This window comes from Procambarus clarkii, chromosome 24 (assembly GCF_040958095.1).
Source record: "Procambarus clarkii isolate CNS0578487 chromosome 24, FALCON_Pclarkii_2.0, whole genome shotgun sequence".
NCBI lineage: Eukaryota > Metazoa > Arthropoda > Malacostraca > Decapoda > Cambaridae > Procambarus > Procambarus clarkii.
The window spans coordinates 20,246,536-20,268,676 of NC_091173.1; the positions used below are offsets into that span (position 1 = coordinate 20,246,536).

At 37.1% G+C, this 22,141-nt stretch overlaps 2 protein-coding genes across 5 annotated transcripts in view; one reads left to right on the plus strand and one right to left on the minus strand.

Annotated features, from left to right (window-relative positions):
- LOC123761647 (uncharacterized) overlaps positions 1-8,953 on the plus strand; it is a 62,941-nt gene extending 53,988 nt beyond the window's left edge. For all 3 annotated transcript variants that reach the window (XM_045747713.2, XM_069330699.1, XM_069330700.1), the window contains exon 16: positions 2,927-8,953. In XM_045747713.2, coding sequence (XP_045603669.1) covers positions 2,927-8,503 — 5,577 coding nt within the window. In that variant the 3' untranslated portion in view covers positions 8,504-8,953. The remainder of the gene's footprint in view (positions 1-2,926) is intronic.
- The window catches only part of LOC123761649 (3'-5' RNA helicase YTHDC2), a 55,467-nt gene continuing 42,067 nt past the window's right edge, over positions 8,742-22,141 (minus strand). For both annotated transcript variants that reach the window (XM_045747715.2, XM_045747716.2), the window contains exons 25-29: positions 20,442-21,020; positions 20,031-20,218; positions 18,749-18,886; positions 17,404-17,505; positions 8,742-16,976 (exon numbers count right to left, since the gene is read on the minus strand). In XM_045747715.2, the coding sequence (XP_045603671.1) occupies positions 16,602-16,976; positions 17,404-17,505; positions 18,749-18,886; positions 20,031-20,218; positions 20,442-21,020 (1,382 nt within the window). In that variant the 3' untranslated portion in view covers positions 8,742-16,601. The remainder of the gene's footprint in view (positions 16,977-17,403; positions 17,506-18,748; positions 18,887-20,030; positions 20,219-20,441; positions 21,021-22,141) is intronic.

Consider the following 22,141-nt stretch of genomic DNA (forward strand, 5'->3'; position numbering starts at 1 on the left):
GCTTTGCCACTGTTTTGTCACTGCAAACACCTGACAGTTGTTTTATGTTTATGATATTCAGGGATTTTTAGGGTTTCCTCAGAAAATCTTGTATCACTTAACATGACCACAATGTCTAGGAATATGACATTTTTGTTTGTGGACTTGGTTACCAGCATAGATCCGTTGTCTACTCAGTACAGGAGTTCAATCCATTCATGAAACTCAAGTCATTACCACAGAAATAGGAAGGTTTGTCGTCATTATTTAGCTGGGTAATTATAAAATTATCACATATTTATAAGCTCGAGGATATGCATGTACAGTACAATGTAGCCTCATTTATATGGACCAATTAGAACTTTTGGATGTTCACTAATGGAAAAAGCAGATAATCAGATCAAAGATAGAGACAATTTTTTGCCAATTTGTTTTATTTGGGTAATTTTTTCAAAGAAACACTTGCTAAAAATGGTAATGGTGCTTTAATTAACACAGTATATCTAGCGCACGCGTCCACCTCCCCCCCCCCCCCCCCCACACACACACACACACACACACACACACACCTCAAGGCAGGCCAAGTGTTGAGCATGAACTCACCACCACACAAAAATGTTTACACTCTTTTTTAGTTTTCTGACCTTAATTTACGTGCTACATTGTTCAGTTTGGTATCAAATTGTTTGTAATAGTATGCTTTGAGAGAATATTTGCATATAAAAACATATGTCTCACTTTTCTATACTGTACTTTAGACCCGCCGCTCACTGCAAGATACGCCGTACCTTGCCTGAGAGCTCCCCACCACACAACAATGTTTATACTCTTTTCAGCTTTCTGACCTTAATTTTCATGCTACATCCTTCAATTTCATATCAAATTGTTTGCAATAGAATGTTCTAAAGGAATACAGTATTTGCATGTAAGAACAAATATTAGAACAATGTTACCAATACCGTAAGATAAAATACATTGTCATGTGAACAACACCAGCTTTCCTTCATTGTTTACAGTCATTATTCATTACCGACATTGTTTGTGACACTCTTATCATTCATTTTTGTGTTGCTTCCTTCATAAGTGTTTGTACCACAATATCATATGTATAAAAAAATTAATAAAAATATCTGTACTTGCCACCCAATGATGTTTGTAGAGCATGAGATGAACTTTAGATAGAACCCGCCTCCACCTGCTCCAGAAAAGGGCTTCCTGAAATTGCTCTACCGATGTTTTATAGGTTGAGAGGATGGTGGGTAAGCATTATCTCCTAGCCACCATGAATGTCCTCTTGCGATGGTACGAGCTATAGCACACAGTGCCATGCCACCCGACTTGTACTTATACCTGGTGTCCTTCCTTTTACGAGACTTGTAGCAGACACGACACCTCAGAGCTTTCTCGATGCAAATTAGTTCCTGTTCATACATTCAGGTTTATCAACAATACGAGGTTTTCTCCTAGCAGCAGGACCACTAGGAGTTGTCTGAAGTTTGTCTTCGGAGTCAGACGATGAATGTTCATTTCTAGGTGAAGAAAGTATGAGTGGCGGCCTCACACCTGATGGTCCGGGTGTTGCAAGTGTCACCAGTAGCACTGCTATCATCCTCATGTACATCACCAGCATGTATGATGATATGGTCATTGTTGAGAGGCCAGTCCTTATACTCAAACTTCACTAGTGACATCATGATTACTTTGTGGAACTGGAGGAATGTGAGTTTCTTGGTATCTGTTGTGTAGTACAGTACTCATATAACACAAAAGGCTGTGGCAGTCGTGAGCGGGGTCAAGAAAACAATGGGCCTCCAGCGTGGGTGGCCACCCACACTGCGGGGTGGGGATGCCACGTGGGATATACAGAGCATGGGAAGATATTAGAGCATATTTTAAAACAAGTCCCATAGTATTCGGACAGTAAATGTAAATGGAATTTTTACGAATTTTAAAAATTGTTGATGCCATTTGCATCATCAGGCCTACTCTATTTTGATTTTATGATGGAATATGTGGCATCGGGCTGCAAAAGTGTTAATACAGTATGTACCAATATAAAGGGGTGCAAGAAGAATCTGGGATGGGATAAAGCTGCATGAGAGGAGACTGGGATGGGAATGTGCACAGGAGGATTCTGGGATGGGATGAAGGTATACCTGGAGTGGGTTTTGGGAGTTGTTCTCCCCAAGCTTTCCCCCAAGACCAAGCCTGACTTGTGGATACAGTAATAGGATAAAGGTGCACAAGAGGATGCTGCGATATTAATAGAATGGAGGTTTCAGGGTTAGTATGAAAAGAAGCTGCTGTACATGGGAATACTTGGGCAATGTAAATTTAAATTACTTAATTCCATTGTTCCAAGTTTTTAAGGTAAATCTATAACAAAAACAAAATAGTATAAAAAAAAATATGAGCATCAGGTGGTACTATAAGATTGGATTGTCCTTAATTTGACAAGTACAGCATTAGTATATAGCATCAAGCACCAGTATCCAACAAAGACCCTTATTTTGAAATATTTTCAAGACTTCTTAATTCCAGCCTTTTTACATTTCAAAGTTAACTTTAACATTTGCTAAATATTGTTGTGCATATAATCTGTTATTGTAAAAAATAACTACACATACCTGCATGGTATATCTAAAAATGGTGAAGAATTAAACTATAAAGTAAAATATAAGGAAAACATTAGATTCTTAATTTTTAACTCCAATGTTTCCTGTCATTTCCAGAAACCCAATCAGAGCCTTCACCAAAGGGATGGCTAAACACAGGCAAGCCTCCTTTGCTTAGTACATTAATTACACAAATGGAAAAATGGAAGCACAATGTTAGGCAGGATATAATATTTATGTTATTTAATGGTAGCCGGTTGACTTAACATACAATTTGTACAGATCTTGTATAAGAGATTATCACATAGAACTTTTATTTCTTTGTGTTGCAGATAGATATCACAGTAGGAGGCCTTGATGCTGCTCCTCCACATATGCCAACATGGGAAGAGCTACAGGCTCGAGTATCTCGTCCATTGGTACGTCCTGTGTGGATAGTGAGGCCAAATCCACCACCACCTGATGAGGAAGAAGAAGAAGAGGAAGAAGATGAAGAAAGTGGTAGTGATGGGGAGAGTCGTCCAGCTGCACGTGAACTTATACCACCAGCAATGAATCGGGCAGTAATGCTTCCGGTGTTCCAGCGCTTATCTGTAAGAGATTTGAAGGCAGTGATGCAAGTTTGTAGAACTTGGGCACAGTGGGCAATTAACCCATCTTTATGGAAAACTATCAATCTATCACACAAAAGAGTTGGTTTCTATCAGTTAGAGGGTATAGTTAGGCGCCAACCTTGCTGTCTAGATTTAAGTTGGGCACGAGTGACTGCTGAGCAGCTAGCATGGCTTTTAGCTCGGCTTCCTCAGCTTAAGGAGTTGCATCTGGAGGGTCAAGGATGGGAAGTGATATCATGTCTTACCTCTCCTTACTGCCCAGCTTTATCAAAACTTAATTTGTCTTACTGTGAAGGACTAACTGACACTACATTGACAACTTTGCTTTCTGCCCCAAGAACACACCGTCCAGGTCACCGTGACACAACTACACGACTCCGCCAACTAACGGATCTGTATTTAGCAGGAACACAAGTTGGGGATGAAGGAGTTCGAGCCATTGTGCGCTCTCTTCCATTTCTTAGTACTCTAGATTTGAGCAGTTGCTTACGTGTAACAGAGCTAAGTGCAGCTTTACTAGCTCATCCTTCCAGTGTTGTTAGTCATTCTATATCATCACTGGATTTGAGGGGTTGCCACCGTCTGGCTCCCACATGCCTACCATCCCTCACCTGTCTGCCTCTTCTGACTCGTTTAGCACTACACCCCTGTTCCCGCATTCCACTTCCAGCACTTCGTGTATGGGGAAAATCTCACGATTATACACTTGGACCAGAGAATATCTTAACAAGGGCACCTCCACCACCACCTGATCCTGCAGGAGACCCTTCTTCAGAATCAGATACGTCATCTCACTCAAGATCATCCTCTCCAGAAGTTGCCCTAACAACACAAGAGATTACAAAACTCTCACCAGGTAACCAAAACACAAAGAAAGAATCAATATGTCCTCTTAAACTGGTTTCTGATGAAAACGATAGCAAAAAGAATGATGAATATTTAGAAGAAATCAAGAAAGGATATTCAGTCCCAAATAAGAACTCCAACCAGGAATCAAATTCAAAATTTAATGTGATACCTTCAGGCAAAACAAAGAATGCTGCAAGCTCATTAAGTAAAAAGAACCTGGATAAAATGGAAGATTCAAATCAAAAGGAAACTAATGAGGTAGATAGTTCCAAACAGAAAAATGTAAATGATAAGCACACATTAGAAAGTCCTCAAAGTAAAAGTATGGAACAGAAAGGTGAAACAGATTCTGCTTTGAGTGAAAATGTGCGAGTCTCGACAAGAAGGCAGAGCCGCCTGCAGGAGTCCGATGAAATTGGAAGCTCTGTTTTACAAATCAGGAAAAAGAATACAGGTCTACCTGAGCACATCAATAAAACTAATGCACCTTTAGAAATCAGTAAGAAGAATACTGCTGCTTCAGATAATGTTAACAAAAAGCCTGTTATATCCTCAGAACAGGATCTTAAATGTAGTTTATCTGAGCAGGTAAATGAGAGGAAATCCCTTGAGCATATTTCCAAAAAGAACACCTCACCGACTCGACAAGTCTCCAAAAAGAACACCTCACCAACTCGACAAGTTTCCAAAAAGAATACCTCACCAACTCGACAAGTCTCCAAAAAGAATACCTCTCCAACTCAACAAGTCTCCAAAAAGAATACCTCTCCAACTCAACAAGTCTCCAAAAAGAATACCTCTCCAACTCAACAAGTCTCCAAAAAGAATACCTCCCCAACTCAACAAGTCTCCAAAAAGAATACCTCCCCAACTCAACAAGTCTCCAAAAAAAATACCTCTCCAACTCACCAAGTCTCCAAAAAGAATACTTCTCCAACTCACCAAGTCTCCAAAAAGAAGAATATGAAGTCACTTCCAGAACAATTAAACAAAAAGAATACAACTCCTGAGCAGAAACCTAAAAAGAATACATTACTGCCTGACCAAACCTGTAAAAAGAATTTTTCATCACTGGATGAAAGTTCTGAACAGAATATATTATCTGAACAGCTAACCAAAGCTAATTCATCAGATGAACTGTGCTCCAAAAAGAATTCACTGGCTGAACAAGTTTGCAAAACAAATTCTTCACCTGCACAACGTAATGAAAATAATTCATCTGAACCAATTACCAAGAATGTATCACTTCCAGAACAGATTGGTAAAACTGATCAAGGTTACCTAAAGAATTTCTCACCTGAACAGAGTTCTAAAAAGAATTTGCCTGAACAAGGTTCCAAAAAGAATTTGACACCTGACCAGAGTTCCAAAAAGAATTTGGCACCTGAACAGGATTCCAAAAAGAGTTCACTATTGGAACAGGGTTCTAAAAAGAATTTACCACTTGAACAGAGTTCCAAAAAGAACATGTTGCCTGAACAGGGTTTGAAGAAGAATTTGGCCCCTGAACAGTGTTCCAAAAAGAATTTACCCCCAGAACAGGGTTCCAAAAAGAATTTGTCACCTGAACAGGATTCCAAAAGGAATTTATCTGAACAGGGCTCTAAAAAGAATTTTCCGCCTGAACAGAGTTCCAACAAGAATGTGTCACCTGAACAGGATACCAACAAGAATTCGTCACCTGAACAGGGTTCCAACAAGAAGTCGTCACCAGAACAGAGTTCCAACAAGAAGACGTCACCTGAACAGGATTCCAACAAGAAGACGTCACCTGAACAGGATTCCAACAAGAATTTGTCACCTGAACAGAGTTCCAACAAGAAGTCGTTACCAGAACAGAGTTCCAACAAGAATGTGTCACCTGAACAGGATTCCAACAAAAATTTGTCACCTGAACAGGGTTCCAACAAGAAGTTGTCACCTGAACAGGATTCCAACAAGAATTCATCACCAGAACAGGGTTCCAACAAGAATTCATCACCAGAACAGGGTTCCAACAAGAATTCATCACCAGAACAGGGTTCCAACAAGAGGTTATCACTAGAACAAGGTTCCAACAAGATGTCACCTGAACAGGGATCCAACAAGAACTCATCACCAGAACAGAGTTGCAACAAGAAGTCGTCATCTGAACAGGGTTCCAACAGAAAGTCATTACCTGAACAGGGTTCCAACAAAAAGACGTCACCTGAACAGGGTTCCAACAAGAAGACGTCACCTGAACAGGGTTCCAACAAAAAGACGTCACCTGAACAGGGTTCCAACAAGAAGACGTCACCTGAACAGGGTTCCAACAAGAAGGCGTCACCTGAACAGGGTTCCAACAAGAAGACGTCACCTGAACAGGGTTCCAACAAGAAGACGTCACCTGAACAGGGTTCCAACAAGAAGTCGTCACCTGAACAGGGTTCCAACAAGAAGACATCACCTGAACAGGGTTCCAACAAGAAGACGTCACCTGAACAGAGTTCCAACAAGAAGTCGTCACCTGAACAGGGTTCCAACAAGAAGTCGTCACTTGAACAGGGTTCCAACAAGAAGTCGTCACCTGAACAGGGTTCCAACAAGAAGTCGTCACCTGAACAGGGTTCCAACAAGAAGTCGTCACCTGAACAGGGTTCCAACAAGAAGTCGTCACCTGAACAGGGTTCCAACAAGAAGTCATCACCTGAACAGGGTTCCAACAAGAAGTCATCACCTGAACAGGGTTCCAACAAGAAGTCGTCACCTGAACAGGGTTCCATAAGGAATTTATCATCTGATCAGGGTTCCAAAGAGAACTTGCTACCAGAAGAGAATTCTAAAGAGCATTCATTACCTGTACAAGGTTCAAAAAAGAATTCACAACCTGAAGAGGGCTCTAAAGTATGTTCATCACCTGAACAGGGATCTAAAAATAATTTATCCCCTGAACAGAGGGAGAAAAAGAATTTAACACCTGAGCAAGAATCAATAAAGAATCCATTACTAGAACAGGATTCCAGAAGGAACTCATCACCTGTGCAGGGTTCTAAAAAGATTACGGAATCATCTACTTTAGTTACGAAAAGCACACCACCACCTGAAAAGTTGGCCAAAAAGAACTCTGTGTCCTTTGACAAAAACAACAAAACTGAGCAAGATGGGAGTCCTACATTGTTTACCGAGGTAATCATAAAGAATACTTTATCAGCAGAACAACCCAGCAAGACTTGTACAGAACAAACTTGTAAGAAGGGTGATGCACCATCAGAACAAGAAAGCTTAAGAAGACCAGTTGATAAGAAAAGTCCATCTGGATCTCAGTTAACTAAGGCTTCTGAACTACAGATTAACCATAAAAATGTCATCATTACAGCTGTTGAAGTACATCGTGCAGATACATATGAAGGTAAGGCAGGTCAAGATGCTTTAGTGAAGCGGCCTGAAAGAAGACAAAGTGTGAGAAGGTCAAAAGATGAACAAGAGCTAAGAGCTGACGAGAAAAAAGAAAAGAATGACCGAACAGAAACTGAATCGCCAAAAGATAAACGAAAAGACCAAAAATCTAGGGAAGAGGAAATGAATAAAATTACAGTTGAAGATTGCAGTGAAAAAGACACTAAACAGCAGAGCCCCAAAAAGATGGATGAGAAAGATAAAAAACAGAGTGCAGCTAGCAAAAGACTTCAGGAATCCTCACCTCGTGTTAAACAGGAAAAGGATATAGTTACTAGATCTACAAAAAGACTTAAGAGTGATAAAATAATTGATGAAAAACAAAATGAGGTGGTAAAGGAGGAACTACAAAAGTCTAATGAAAGCTCAGTAGACATACGGAAAGTCTCAAGGAGAGGCAAAGAATTGAAAGATGATAAAGAGGATATTGTGGTAGAAGAAGCACAGAAGAGAGATATCAAGCTATCAAGACCAGCTAGTGGAAGGAAAGATAAAGAGACACTAGCTAGCAAGGCTAATGAAAAGAAAGAGGATGACCAAAAATTATCTAAAAGGAGTCGTCCTGACACAGAAGAGTACATGTCAAAACTTCGTAGAAAATCCAATGAAGGAGATGGCTCCAGCGATTCCTCAGTTGTTGAAAGTCTTAAAAAAGATGAAAGTAACGATGAGAGGATGAAATATAGAAGAAGATCAGTCCGGGAAGATGAAACTGCAAAAGCTCTGCAAGAAAAAAAGCAGAAGGAAGATCCTAAAGAAGAAAAAAATAAAGCATCACAGTCTCCTAATGAACAACCAGAACCCACAGCAAAGCAAAATAAAAGTGAAATGCAGGATGTGAGCACTAAACAACAAAAACGGAAAAATGAAGAAGGAGAAGATACAAGTAACAAAAAGAGTAAGGATGAAAGTGAAGACAGTGGTAAGCCAGTAAAGAAAACGTTAGAAATAACCCGTGAGAGGTCAGGAAGCAGAGAGAGACCAGAAAGAGCTCATAGATCTCCTAGAAGACTCTCCATGTGTCAGTGATTTTTTTTTTGTATAAATGATATATTTAGATGTGATCCATGTATTTTTAACTATCCCAAATTTGTTCGTGATTGTTAAAATTAAATACATTATACAAAATTGTGATACAGTTTCATAGAATTATTGTAGGGTGTCTGTTTTATATTTCTGAATTAAATGCACAAGAAATGTACAGTACTGTAAATAAATGTCATGTATATACACAAAATAATTGTTTTGCATGAAAGAAAAAGTATGCTTTATAAGTAATACTTTTTATTGAATCTAGCCATTTTATATATATAAAAAAAAATGCTACATTTTTTAACAATATAATTTTTTAAAAATATTTTTAAATCATGAATGCCATTGTAAATAGTTCTTTGTGCTATTTTGCATTATATATGGCTTTCTATAATTAAATGGCAATGACATAGAACTGAACATATTGTAAATGGAAATGATTGAAAATGTTTTACTTCCCTTGAAATATATAAATCATGGTAAAGAATGGAAATCAGGCATTCATTTCATAAGAGATTAAAAAAAGGCAACTTTTATACAACACATTTTTTTTTGTATATCCAAGAGTACAAATTTGTACTAGAGTAATGTACTGGACAGTCGTCTGACTAAATTATTTTTACTACATTATATTAATGCAATATTTTAACAAATATTACTTTGATATTTATGTACTTAGTGACTTTATTGAAATACCAATGTGAGCATCAAGAATGTTTAGCCATTGAAACTTTACCCTGTGAAGGGTAAACTGGTATACAGTACTTTGTTGTAAACCTAATTAACATTTATGAGGATGAATAATGCATGTTATCAAAAGGAAGAGAAACACCTTATTATCCTTATTCATCATAATAAACTTCTATGCACAAGGGAATATAAAGAGAATAAGAAGAGAAAAAAGCCAACTTCTCTGATTTTATTTTTTTTTACTATTAAAATGAGATGCGTTTTTAATAGAGTAAACATGTTCTGCATATACAGAATAGCGATTGCTCATTGTGGAAAATAACCCGCTTTAACCACATAAAACATTCTTTCCTGTCTGAAATATATCACTAAAGTATCTGGATTATCCTTCAAATTTGGCATCTTGACAATTACAAATCCCCGTTTAAATATAAAGTCTTCCCAGGTTTACTAACATAAGAGCGTTATCAAAGATATTTAGCTATATCAGAGCATAAACAGATCTGCTTGAAATACTCAACTATTGTATATACAAATATTTTAAAATGGTATCTGAAACATACCAGCTCTTTCCAACTGTCCAGTACAATTATCTTGTTATATTTGTATTAATTTGAACTCAATCCTTACTCTTTTTTTTTTTGTAGATTTTAGTGATTTTGGGTAAAAATAAACAAGTTTTATTAATGCAAACATTGAATGGGTATTTTGACATTTAAATCATTAAAAACATAAATTACAATATAAAAATATAACACTTTTATGTTTATCCCAATGCAAGGCCAAATTAGGAAAAATCTTCCCTCCAAGGAATTAAGTAACCCCTATAAATGATACAATACAAGTAACTATAATTGGATGGAGTTTTGACCAACACATCCACAAAACTGTTCCACTGGGAAAACACTAGCATTGATTTTTTTTTTTACATTATAATCTTTATCACAACACATCATAAGAGTATTTTAATATTTTACATAGAGTAAAATAATTCTTGGTTACAGAATACACTTATTTTCTCTATATAAAGATATTAACATTATACAGGTATACTCTCACCCTAATACATTCCTGCATAGTATAGAATGACAACTGTACTACTGTATATAACTCAGAATCTGAACATGGCAGCTCATATGCTTTCAGTACATTTAATTAATTTATTTTTGCTGTGCTTATAATTTGTTTGCTATGCTTTTATAATACGTTCACAGATCAATGTTCACAAAAATAGTTTTTATACTACCATTTATTTACCTTTCAATGAACCACAATACTGTACGTGTAATAACATCGCAGTCTCGGCCTGCTCCTGCCAACGTATCTAATACTTAACAATTTTAAATTTTAAAGAACTCAAATTATGAACATATGGGAATATGAAATTTTCAAAATATTTAGTATTGAATTAAAAAGCAAAATATAATAAATTATGATAATACACAAATTTTTCTAGCACAGGTGTGCTTAATTGCACCACTTGCAACTTACTTGTTAATCTAACTCAATTGCCAACAGGCCTAATAAATTGCATAGCCTATGGACAAACAAAACAGTATCACACAGTATGTAGATGACAAACATGCCTCTACCATGATTTACATCATCATAAGGGTATGCTTTACTACATGTTCAAGTTGAACAATACATAAATTTACTTCCAAAACTGCATTTCTATAGCTTATACAGAAAAATGTACAACTAGTAGATTACTTAAATACTTATAATACAAATGTTCATATTTTTTATATAGTATTTACTACAGATAAATAAACTGGTATTAAACTATAAGTTAAAGAAACAGCATTGGTGAACAAATAACTCAACATACTGAAGGAATAAGCTCAATTGTCTTAATATTACTGTGGTTTAATATTCAAGCTGCCTCAGTATATGCCATGAATTAAATTATCATAAGTACAAAGACATTTCCTCACATAACTTCAACCCTGCTGAAGAGCCTCTCCCACAGCTTTAAATGTACTACCATTAAGGTAGAAAATAAATGGAAATGTCATATGTACAGCATTAGTTCTCCCTGTTCATACTGATATTGCTCTGTAATACTAGATCAGTATATCAAATTCATATAAAAGACTAGACCTGGGCACTGGAGGAAAAAAACTTTGGTTATGATGAATGAAGTAATAATCATCACACAGATAGAATTGTACTCTGCTGTTGTCATTGTAAACTGTAAGATTACAATACCTTTACCACCTCAGTTCGACATCACCAAGGACTGGCAAACCCATAAAGAAAATAGAGCAATATGTACCACAAACCTTGAAAGCTTGGGAGTTGTCTGTCAGAAGGGCTGACTAGTCCTTTGGTGATATGTTATAGGTATGTCTAATGAATGAAACATCCAAAATGTCAAGCAAATAATCTGAATATAGTCGATATTAACAAATGGTGCAGTTAAGATTCTGGGTATATTCATTATTGTTATAATAATTTAGATGGATAACAATACTGTACTTAATAACTAGTAATACCTCTTGTCTGAAGTGTGGGAGTCATCGATTATAACATCACTCTACCTAGTACTTTACTACCATGAATGATGATAGGTAGAGATTCACATCTATTCGGTTGAATTGAACTAAGTTGTATATGGAGCTTGGGTAATGTAGAAGTTCTATAACAAATGAAGCAGTGTTTCTTCATGCATTTCCAACTAGCAAGAACTGTGCACAGGTGTGTTTGTACAAATATCAAAGTGCTGTAATTATCAAAATAGAGGATTAAGCCAGTATGACTATATAGTACTATGCAAAACACAGATAATTCAAAATTTCCAAGACAATTCTCAGGATGCCTATACAGGAGTAGAACAAGATTTGAAGGAGTCACATTATTGAAGATTTTATCAAGAGGCATGTGGTGTAGATGGACAGCTGGAAATCACATTTTCTGATCCTAAAAATCAGACAAGACATTATACTAGATGTATAACTAGGTGGAAGTATGCAATATGAACAGTAAAGGAAAGTTTCCAATTCATTATATGTCCAGGAATCAACCTTGTGTAGCAGGCACGTGCTGAGCCAAAGGACATTTCCTCTCTTCCTATTACAGTTCTAGAAGGGGCAAGGGAACTGATCACAGTTTATGGCATATCATATATTACTGGTTGTAGCTAGCCATCTTTCCCTTCAATTTTTACACATAGCATTATGAATGACAGGGTAGAAACCCAAATAGGAAATGGGTTTTTGGTGCTGGGACAGTGTGTGTAAACTGGCACAGGAACACGTCACCTCCACCACTCACCAACATGATGCAACCTACCCCATATACCCTGCAATTAAAAGGAAGCAGACTGGGCTGGGAATCAATCATCTATATGTTCTCTCTAAAAGCTAATACCTCCCTCACTCCATGAGAGTGGGAAACAGGGTAATGATTATATGACCATAAAGTAAAAAATGAAAGTACTCCACATCCTACAGTGTCACACATTCTACTCTGGTTAGTAATACACAGCAAACTATATGATCCAAAGTAAGGTTATTGAATAAAGACAAAACTATCATTTTGGACAGGAGCCAATATTATGTGAAAATGCCAAATATGACAAACAATTAAAATATGACATTTGTGCTACTTGTCTATTTAAGCATACTAAAGCAAGTTTAATACTATCTCAACTAAAATGGAAAAAAATTCAACCCTAGATAAAGCAAAGCATAGTTCATATGAAGAAGCCAATATAGTCATTTCTCAGACAAGCTCAGGAGACTAGTTCATATAGCAATGTAATGCAGTCCTCGCTAGGTCTAAACCTTCTCGGCAGTCTTGTACAGTATTATCAATCATCGATACAAATGAACATATTCCATGTAAGGTACTGCAGTTTATGTATACTAGGAGCTTAATACGGTATACAAACATTATCGAGCTAAAGTTGCAAGAACCACATAAAATGCAAGAGTTTGCGAAGATGGCAAATTAAGCTAAAGAGAAAGTAAGTGAAATAGCGAGGAATCCCCCCCCTCAAAATTGTATCCTATGCAAAATCTAAAACAAAAACTATCATGCATTGGGCCCTTACGCAAGGGGAATGGAATTTTCAAAGATGACGACAAAGAAATAACTGAAATACTGAGGCTACAGTACAATTCTGTTTTCAGTGAACCACTGAACACATTAAAGATCAGTGATACAAACAAATTCTTCATAAATGTGATGATGCCATCGAATCATTTATCAGAGGTCACCCTAATCCCACAGGATTTTGAAGTGGCCATAAAGTGCATGCCCTCTCCCTGCCCTTGAAGTGCCCTTGGTGCACTCTGCACCAAGCCCAAATCCTGGAATTCTATATTCATCAAGAATTGCGAGAAAACCACTATCACAGGCCATAAACATTTTTAGAGAATGAGCCTAGATACTGGAGTTATCCACAACATACTTATATAGAGATCATGTCATTTCACAAAGGAAATAGTAAAGCAGATGTAAACAAAATTATAGACCAATAGTTCTAACATCACACATCATAAAAATCTTTGAAAGAGTGCTAAGAAGTGAGATCACAAAACACATGGCATCAATGTCTACATAAGCATGAGCAACGCGGGTTCAGAACAGGGCACTCCTTCCTCTCACAGTTGCTAGCCCACTATGACATGGCCTTAGATGCCTTGGAAGACGAGCAACAGGCTGATGTATAAAAAACACAATATAGTAGCTGTCACAGATTTTAAAAAAGCTTTCAACAAATGTGACCATGGTGTTATTGCACACAAAAGGCAAAATGGCAAAATAAGAGAGATTTCTTTAACTTCCTAACATAACCCAGAGTGTAGTAGTCAACAAAGTAAAATCTAGATCCTCCACTGTTAAAAGTGCCCAAGGTACTGTGCATGCCCCAGTACTTATTCTCACCCTCATATAGACAAGGATACAAACTATAGCACTTTATCATCCTTTACTGATGACACTGGGATTTTCATAAGAGAGTAAACAATATAGAGGACACAGCAAACCTCCAATCTGATGTTAATCAAAACATTCAATGGGCCACAGAAAATAATATGATGTTTAATGAGAATAAGTTCCAATTACTGTGTCATATGAAATAAAATTAAAATACCAAACAGAAACCACATAAAAATACATGCTGTAATACTAGCATCGCTAAATAGTCGCAATTACATATATATTTGACATTTTTAGGTGATGCTGTGGTCACAAGCTGAACAGCAGAGCTGTTAGCTCATGCTGCGTGCACCAACCTTGGTTGCTCACTCAGTGCTGAGGCTCTCACACCTGGGAATGTTACCCATGATTTTTTTTAAGATGGCGTCTGTTTACAGGAATCCTGAGACACAGGATGTGAGCCCCATGTACCCGCAGGAGTTTTGAATCCTACTCTATACTGTACCTACAGTCGCCACGAGGCACTCTGCGTAGTTCGGTGGTTAAGCTGGATGGACGGATGGATGAAGAAGTTTTCAAATGAGATCAATATTAAAATCTTGCTATTTCCAGTTAGAGGGGCAAAACTATATAAAATAATTTGCAATAATACCGAGTACTATTACAACTTGCAATGATAATTACGCTTCACATGGGCTGCCTTAAAATAATAATTCCTATAATGTGTTAGCATGTTGAACCAAATGGAGAAGTTGACTAAATTTTTAGTCCAGTTTCATGTTAAAAACTCCTACACAAAATAAAAAAAATTCAGACAAACGTCAATAGCCTCGTGTCAAGGAGTCTTGTCTTTTGCATGAAAGCAATGTTAATTTCGAACTGATATAAAGACAAACAAATGTGTGGGAAATGTCCTGCATTTTACACTGCTTTAAATGTGAGAACTATCATATTATACACATAAATATGGGAATAATATTCCACATAATTTTATCTTGCTCTGTTAAATTATCATAAGACAGTGCTAAGCCACTATGGCTCTGCTCTGTTTCCATATATATTAACTAACTGAAATTTTATTGCATAAAATTTTATTTCTTAATAAATATAGAAAAATATAACATTTTAATTACACAAATAATATTAAATAATATTTGAATTACCGGTAATCACAAGTACAGTACTGTAATTAGCAAGCAAATAAACAGGGCATGCAGTAATAATAATTTGTTCAAGGTCTAACCAGATCTCATATATACAAACTGGACTTCCTATAAAAGAAAAACTACTTGCAACACCAAATCATGAGAATAATAATATTGAGTAGTATTTTGCACTGAGTTTCTCAACTCTGCCTTTGAGAACACTCTCCTCATAACAAAATCTTACCTACCAGGACTTCTTTTCCCAATTTGGTACAAGCACTTGGTGCTTCCTCCATAATAAATCTTCTTAATATGAAACTTGGTTATACAACTGGAAATAATCAACAAAGCAATTTACTTTACTACAATAATACATCATGAAGATACAGTAATAAATGTTAAGAAGAGAATTCTGCAAGGTGCAGGAGTCAGCGATACGAACAATCTAAATGCCCTGGTGAGTAATTGCCGAGAAGCAATACTGTGCCAATTTGTAAGATGCCTCCAAAAAATGAGTAACATATGGTCAAACTTATCTGTTTATAATTAAAGCCAAAGTTGCACTATGAATATATCTAACAGAAATGAGAGCCACTCACAATATCACACTGAGTAGTATTGAAGGACTCGAGAGAGAGAGTACTGGGCAAGGAATGTATGCTGAAAGAGAGCGCGGGGAGATGGGAAAGGATGTTATTGCTGCCAAGATACATGGGTCAAATTTGTACACAAAATTCTGCTATGACAGAGAAAATAAGGCAAGAGAAAATGTCAGTGAGCTTCATGACAATGACACGGGCATGAAAGAAATATAAACAGTTATTAAATTGTTGAGAAGCTTATAATACAATACATGAAGATATATGGGAGAAGTACACAGCATAGACGAATTACACTGACGTATGACCAAATTATGCAAAATATCTTTAAAATGTTGATTCTAACAGGAATGACTGGCGAGTCATTTGCAGTAAATATCTTAAGCATGAAGGAAGAATAAATAGAATAAGTACTTATAAGGAGGAGGAACTAAGCCAGAACATGTAAAGCTATATTGCACTGGAGAATTAATTGAGACCTGATCTACTACAAGACAATGTGAAGAACTTTACATTACTGCAAGACCTGAAAATGTGTTTATTTCATAAGTGAGGCTTCATATATTAATTAAAAAATACACACCAACTCTTTATGACATCATATATTGAAGAGCTGTGTAAAGTATAAAAAGACAATTATACCATTTTATAATTGTACAAATTTCTTTCAACACTTTGCTGTGGAAGCTCTTACAAATAATCAGTAATTTGCACAAGGCTGTACATTTACAACGTTCTTTAAAGCTGTTTTGAATACCTTACCCACACACCAGTCTAGCGTCTATACCCACCTCTGTAACCACCTCGATATCCACCACCACCTCCGCCACCACCACCACCACTACCACCAGTGCCTCCAGTGCCTCCACCAGCACTACCACCACCACCTCCTCCACTATATCCATACCCATTCCCATAGTTTCTTCCAAAGGGATGATGGAAGGGTGAATGAAGTGCTCCAATATGTGAGGGGTGAAGAGGGTGTCGAGGTGGTGGTGGTCCCTGTGGTTCGTGCATCATCGGGGGACCACCACTACCCACCATGTATGTATTGGATCCTTTATAATTACCACCCCCATTACTGTTGCCTCCTCCACTATTCTTATCCCAAAGTCGAATTAACTGTTCTCCAATGTTCACCTCCACTTCCTGGAAATAACCAAAATTATTTAAAATTAAACAGATTCCATTATTTAACTATAACTATTATATAACCATTTTTTACTAAGTTATATAATATAACTTAATAGAAAATTAATTCACAGCATTGTAGTAATTTTCATAATGAATATATAGTTCAATTTAAAACTAATAAATTCTTAAAACAACACTACACAAGTGTTGATATTCACAGTTTTGAACGTTTATGATAACTCTGAACATTCTACCTTGCTTGTGAGCCCCAAATACTAGTCACACTTATTTGTTTTTTATGACTGCTATATATTAACAAGACTTCATTATTTTGTTTTTCATTAGAGGTAACAAGTTTTGTATGTAGATATACTGGTGTAGTATACAGGGTATAGACGGTGTTGAGCTTGTGTGATTACTTTGATGTCTTGTGGATGCCTACCTGCCCATCCCTGCTCATGTGGACTTGCATGTTGTCGTTGTACGGATTGTACAGCCTTCTGGTCTGGTGGAAGCCTATGTTCCATTTCTTCATCCACTCTATCTGTAATGACAAATAATTTTCAGATTTTGAATGATCATGAAAAGATTCTCTTTGATTAGGCTGCTTTGATGGTTCCTAAGGTATAATCATTCCTGTGCCCAATGGAGCACATCTTGCAAGTCAGAGTAGGGTGATATTCTGCTCTTGCACAACATTTTTTTTTCAAATGTCCTCTGTCGAGACATTTTGACAGGATACCTGTTGAGGCATTGCTTAATTTTATCCTGCCCAGCCTCTCATGGTCCACTCCTAGGATGAAGGATGATATTTGTGTTTCTGTTTCTTATGTCTCTTATTATAAATCCCTGAATCCTGTCACCTTTATTTTGTGCACAGATGAATTGTTAAGCATAGCTTCTAAGTCTTTTCTCACAATTTGATCTTACCATGACAATTATTAATATGATACTGTATATAGAATTGTTTGTTTTTTGATGACAAGAAATTTGCATTTCTCAATGTTAGACTGTGGCTGCCATTTTTACACTTAATTTTTCTTTACAGTTTAATAGCCTTCTTTTGTATCAAGTGTTCGCACTACCTTTGCATCATCCATAAATTTGCTGATATTATTGGCCAATAAAAATGTTGAATGGTAAATATTGTATTTATAATAACTATTACACAACAAATGCATCTTTCAAAGCTTATTTAGGCAATCCCAGCATATATATACAGTACATTGAAATTCATGCAAAAATCTGTAAACAACCATGAAAAGTTGGCATATACAGAACAAAAACACTGATGTAGACAGTGAGGAAGAGAGAAAATGTCTGCTAGCTCAGTATGGCTTCAAATAATGCACATCGGAGATAAGGAAAATTTTTTAGGAGGGCTACCTGTTAGGTCATTAGTTTCATCATGTTACCCAAGCAGTCTTGCTGTATCTATGATGACCAAACCACACCAGAAGATGAAGAAACAATGATGTTTCGGTCTATCCTGGACCATTACCAAGTTATATGTGTCACACATACATCTGTATGTATACAAGTCACACGCAACTTGATGATGATCCAGGACGGACCCAAACATCGTCGTTTCTTCGGTGTGCGGTTTGGTCATCATATCTTCAGCCACGTTATTGTGACTCAACATCTTGCTGTGTCAAGCCTGCCTGACAGTGCTTCATTCAGTGTCTTTGTTTAATTTATTGGTATAAATATGTAGGCTATAGGATGCAAGCCACAGGATATGGACCCAGTGATATTCACACAATTTAAAAAGAAATAATTCATACCTTATAAAGTGGTCCAAGTGTGGGTCCAACATTGGTAATATCAGGACATTTTTCGTCAGTTTTCTCCCCCGTAAAGCGAGCATAACCATTAAACTGTCCTCCTCTATGTAAAGTAAACACCAAAATGACAGAGCCAGTCTGTGAAGTGGAAAAAAATATAATCAAATTATAGTCAATCCCGGTACATAGCTGTCTATACAAAACTAACAATAGAGAATGCATCCTAAAATGTTATGCAGGCACCTTCGATCTGTGTATTAGTATTGGAGACAGCAGATTCAGTGTTAGGCAACTATGATGGTAAGCAATTGTATACTGTAAATTCTGTTGTTAATGCAGGTTATCCCCTTCAACACAAAGGAGCTTTCTGAAGGTTGCACAAAACCTATGTTAAGACCCATCCTTGAGTAGGTAGCACTGGCATGGAACTTGGAAAAGGGACAAAGTTATGTAATTACCTAAGTGTAATTACCTAAGTGTAGTTACAGGATGAGAGCTACGCTCGTGGTGTCCCGTCTTCTCAGTACTCTTTGTCATATAACGCTTTGAAACTACTGACGGTCTTGGCCTCCACCATATTCTCACCTAACTTGTAGACGGTTGGAACAAGTTCCAAGTGAGAAGGTGATGGAGGCCAAGACCGTCCCTTCCCATCACTCCAATTTGCTTTGGCTTCAAACTAATTTCTGATTCTCATGGGTTCCCTACCCAAGGGAAGGAGCAGAGGAAATTTGGCAAGAGCCCTAGTCAGTGATGGGTAGTGTTTCAAGGGTGTCTGGAATAGCTAGACCATCTAGTGTCATCCAGTGTGCAGGCAGAGGGGAATTATAGAGCCAGAAAGTCATTCCATTTCACTTGATACTCTCTCTCTTTCTCAGACTGATTCTTCAACACAGTATTCGATGTATTTAATAATGAAGAACAACACACCAATATCCTAATTTATTTTCCCATTGGACAACATAATTATAGCTCTAAATACAGTACCAAAACAAAAAATATTATGGTATATCTCACTAAATGCAATAATGAATATTTTCACTTGCATGTGAACACATTTCATATTCAATCCACAGATTTCTAAATCAATCAGTTTCATATGATGTCCATGTCTCACTTTTATAAGCCAAAGTCCTTAGTTGTGTGCAACCTCTAATCCCTTATTCACACCTAAGGTTAAATTTGTTCTTTTCATTATCATTTTCAAGGATTCAATAATTTACTATTCTCGTCTTTGTTCATTGTTAACATAAAGGAAAACTTTACAAAACTCAAACCATACCTGAAAGGCTTGAATGATTTTCTTTTCGGTGTTGTGAGTGAAGGCCCACAAAGATGTATGATGAGAGGCTTCCAGCTGCTTATACATAGAAGCCTTGATAATGAAGTACCGTGACTTTCCACAGCTGCTTCCTCCTTCAGCACCACCACAGCTGCTGCTGCTGCTGCTCGTCTTATTGTTATAATTTGCTGACAAATTTGAGAATTTTGATTAGAAAAATGAATAAAAGTAAAAAAAAATTCCTTCAATTATATCTATAAATGAAAGACAAACATTGTAAAAGTACAGTAATAACAATTGAAAATGGAACTCATGACAATAGTTATTTACAAAACACTGAGAATATTGCTGCATCAAATACCTTTAATACCATGCATGAATATAAAATTACCATATATTAGTTCATCTCACCTTTGGAATCTTTATTTATTTGCTTAGTTCCTCCAATAGCATTGCCTCCTCCACTACTGACAGAGATGGTTGTTTTGGGTGGAGTCGATGCTGATGATGGAGTTGCTACGGAAGTTTTGTTGGCACTGGAAGTGGCTTGAGATAAGTTATTGCTGATGAAAGTGTTCGTGTTTGCTGTGGGGTTAACAATACTACTGGTACTAATGCTAGGAAATGATCTGTAGGAAGTGGTTATAATTGTGCTGGCTGTGGTGTTTAAGTTAGATTTCATGCCCGTGTTAGATGTAAAGATGTTCGAGGCAGCATGACCTGTGCTGGAAAATCCTCCACAAGCAGTACTGGAGGGAAACATTGCGGATGAACTGGTATTAGGAAAGCCACTGGCTGTGTTGCTGGGACCAGAAGGACTTGTCACTGACACTGTTCCTGTTGATCCAGTCTTGGTGACTGTGCTTGTGCTGGTTGAAAACTTTGCTGAAGGATGTGTGCCTACAGGAGGGGTAGCTGCGTCACTGGTTCGCCGTGATGACGATCGACTAGACTGAGAGTCTTCAGAAGTTCCACCAGACCATCCACCCTCTGTAAAAATAAGGATTTGAGTAAATAGGAAAAGTACCTTTCTGAACACATTCTTTCATTTGAGTGAGTGTGAGTGCGAGTGTGAGAGTGAGTACTCGCCTAGTTGTGCTTGTGGGGGTTGAGCTTCGACTCTTTGATCTCGCCTCTCAACTGTTAATCAACTGGTAATTACCTAAGCTGTAATTACCTAAGTGTAGTTACAGGATGAGAGCTACGCTTGTGGTGTCCCATCTTCCCAGTACTCTGTCATTTAATGCTTTGAAGCTACTGACAGTTTTGGCCTTCACCACCACCTCACTTATCTGGTAACTTACTCCATCCATCTACCACTCTATTTGCAAAAGAAAATGTTCTAATATTTTTCGGCATCTTTGTTTCCTTAGCATGAATCTGTGACCTCATGTTCTTGAAGTTGTTGGCTTCAGGAATACTCTGTCAATTTGGAAGATTCCTGTTATTATTTTGTAAGTAGTGATCATATCTATTTCTTTTATCTTCTAGCTTTAGCATATATAATGCTTCTACCCTATATTTGTAACTTGTTTCTCAGTTCTGGAGGCCGTTTTGTAGCATGCCTTTATGCCTTTTCCAGTTCATTGATGTGCTTCTTGAGATTTGGGCACCATAGAACTGCTTCATATTCCAATTTTGATCTTACAAAAGTCATGAACAGTTTCTTTAGTATTTTACCATCCATGTAATTAAAAGCAAGTCTGAAGTTGGAAAGTGACGCATACGCTCTTCTCACAACGTTCTTTGTGTGTTTCTCTAGCAACAGCTTACTATCCAAAACCACCCCTAGGTCTCCTATTTTGTTAAGAGTTCTTTAATTCCTTTCCATGTAATTTGCAAGTTGTGTGGGATCCATTTTCTCCAATTCCACATTCTATAACATGGCATTTATTCATATTGAATTCCACTTGACACATGGCACTCCAAGCACTAATTTTATCTAGATCAATTTGAAGGGCATGACATCATCTATGTCTCCTACATTTCCTAGTAGAGTAGCTTAGTGAGTGAGAGAGTGAGAGAGTGTGAGAGTGTGTGTGTGTGAGAGTGTGTGTGAGAGTGTGTGTGAGTGTGTGTGTGAGTGTGTGAGTGTGTGTGTGTGAGTGTGA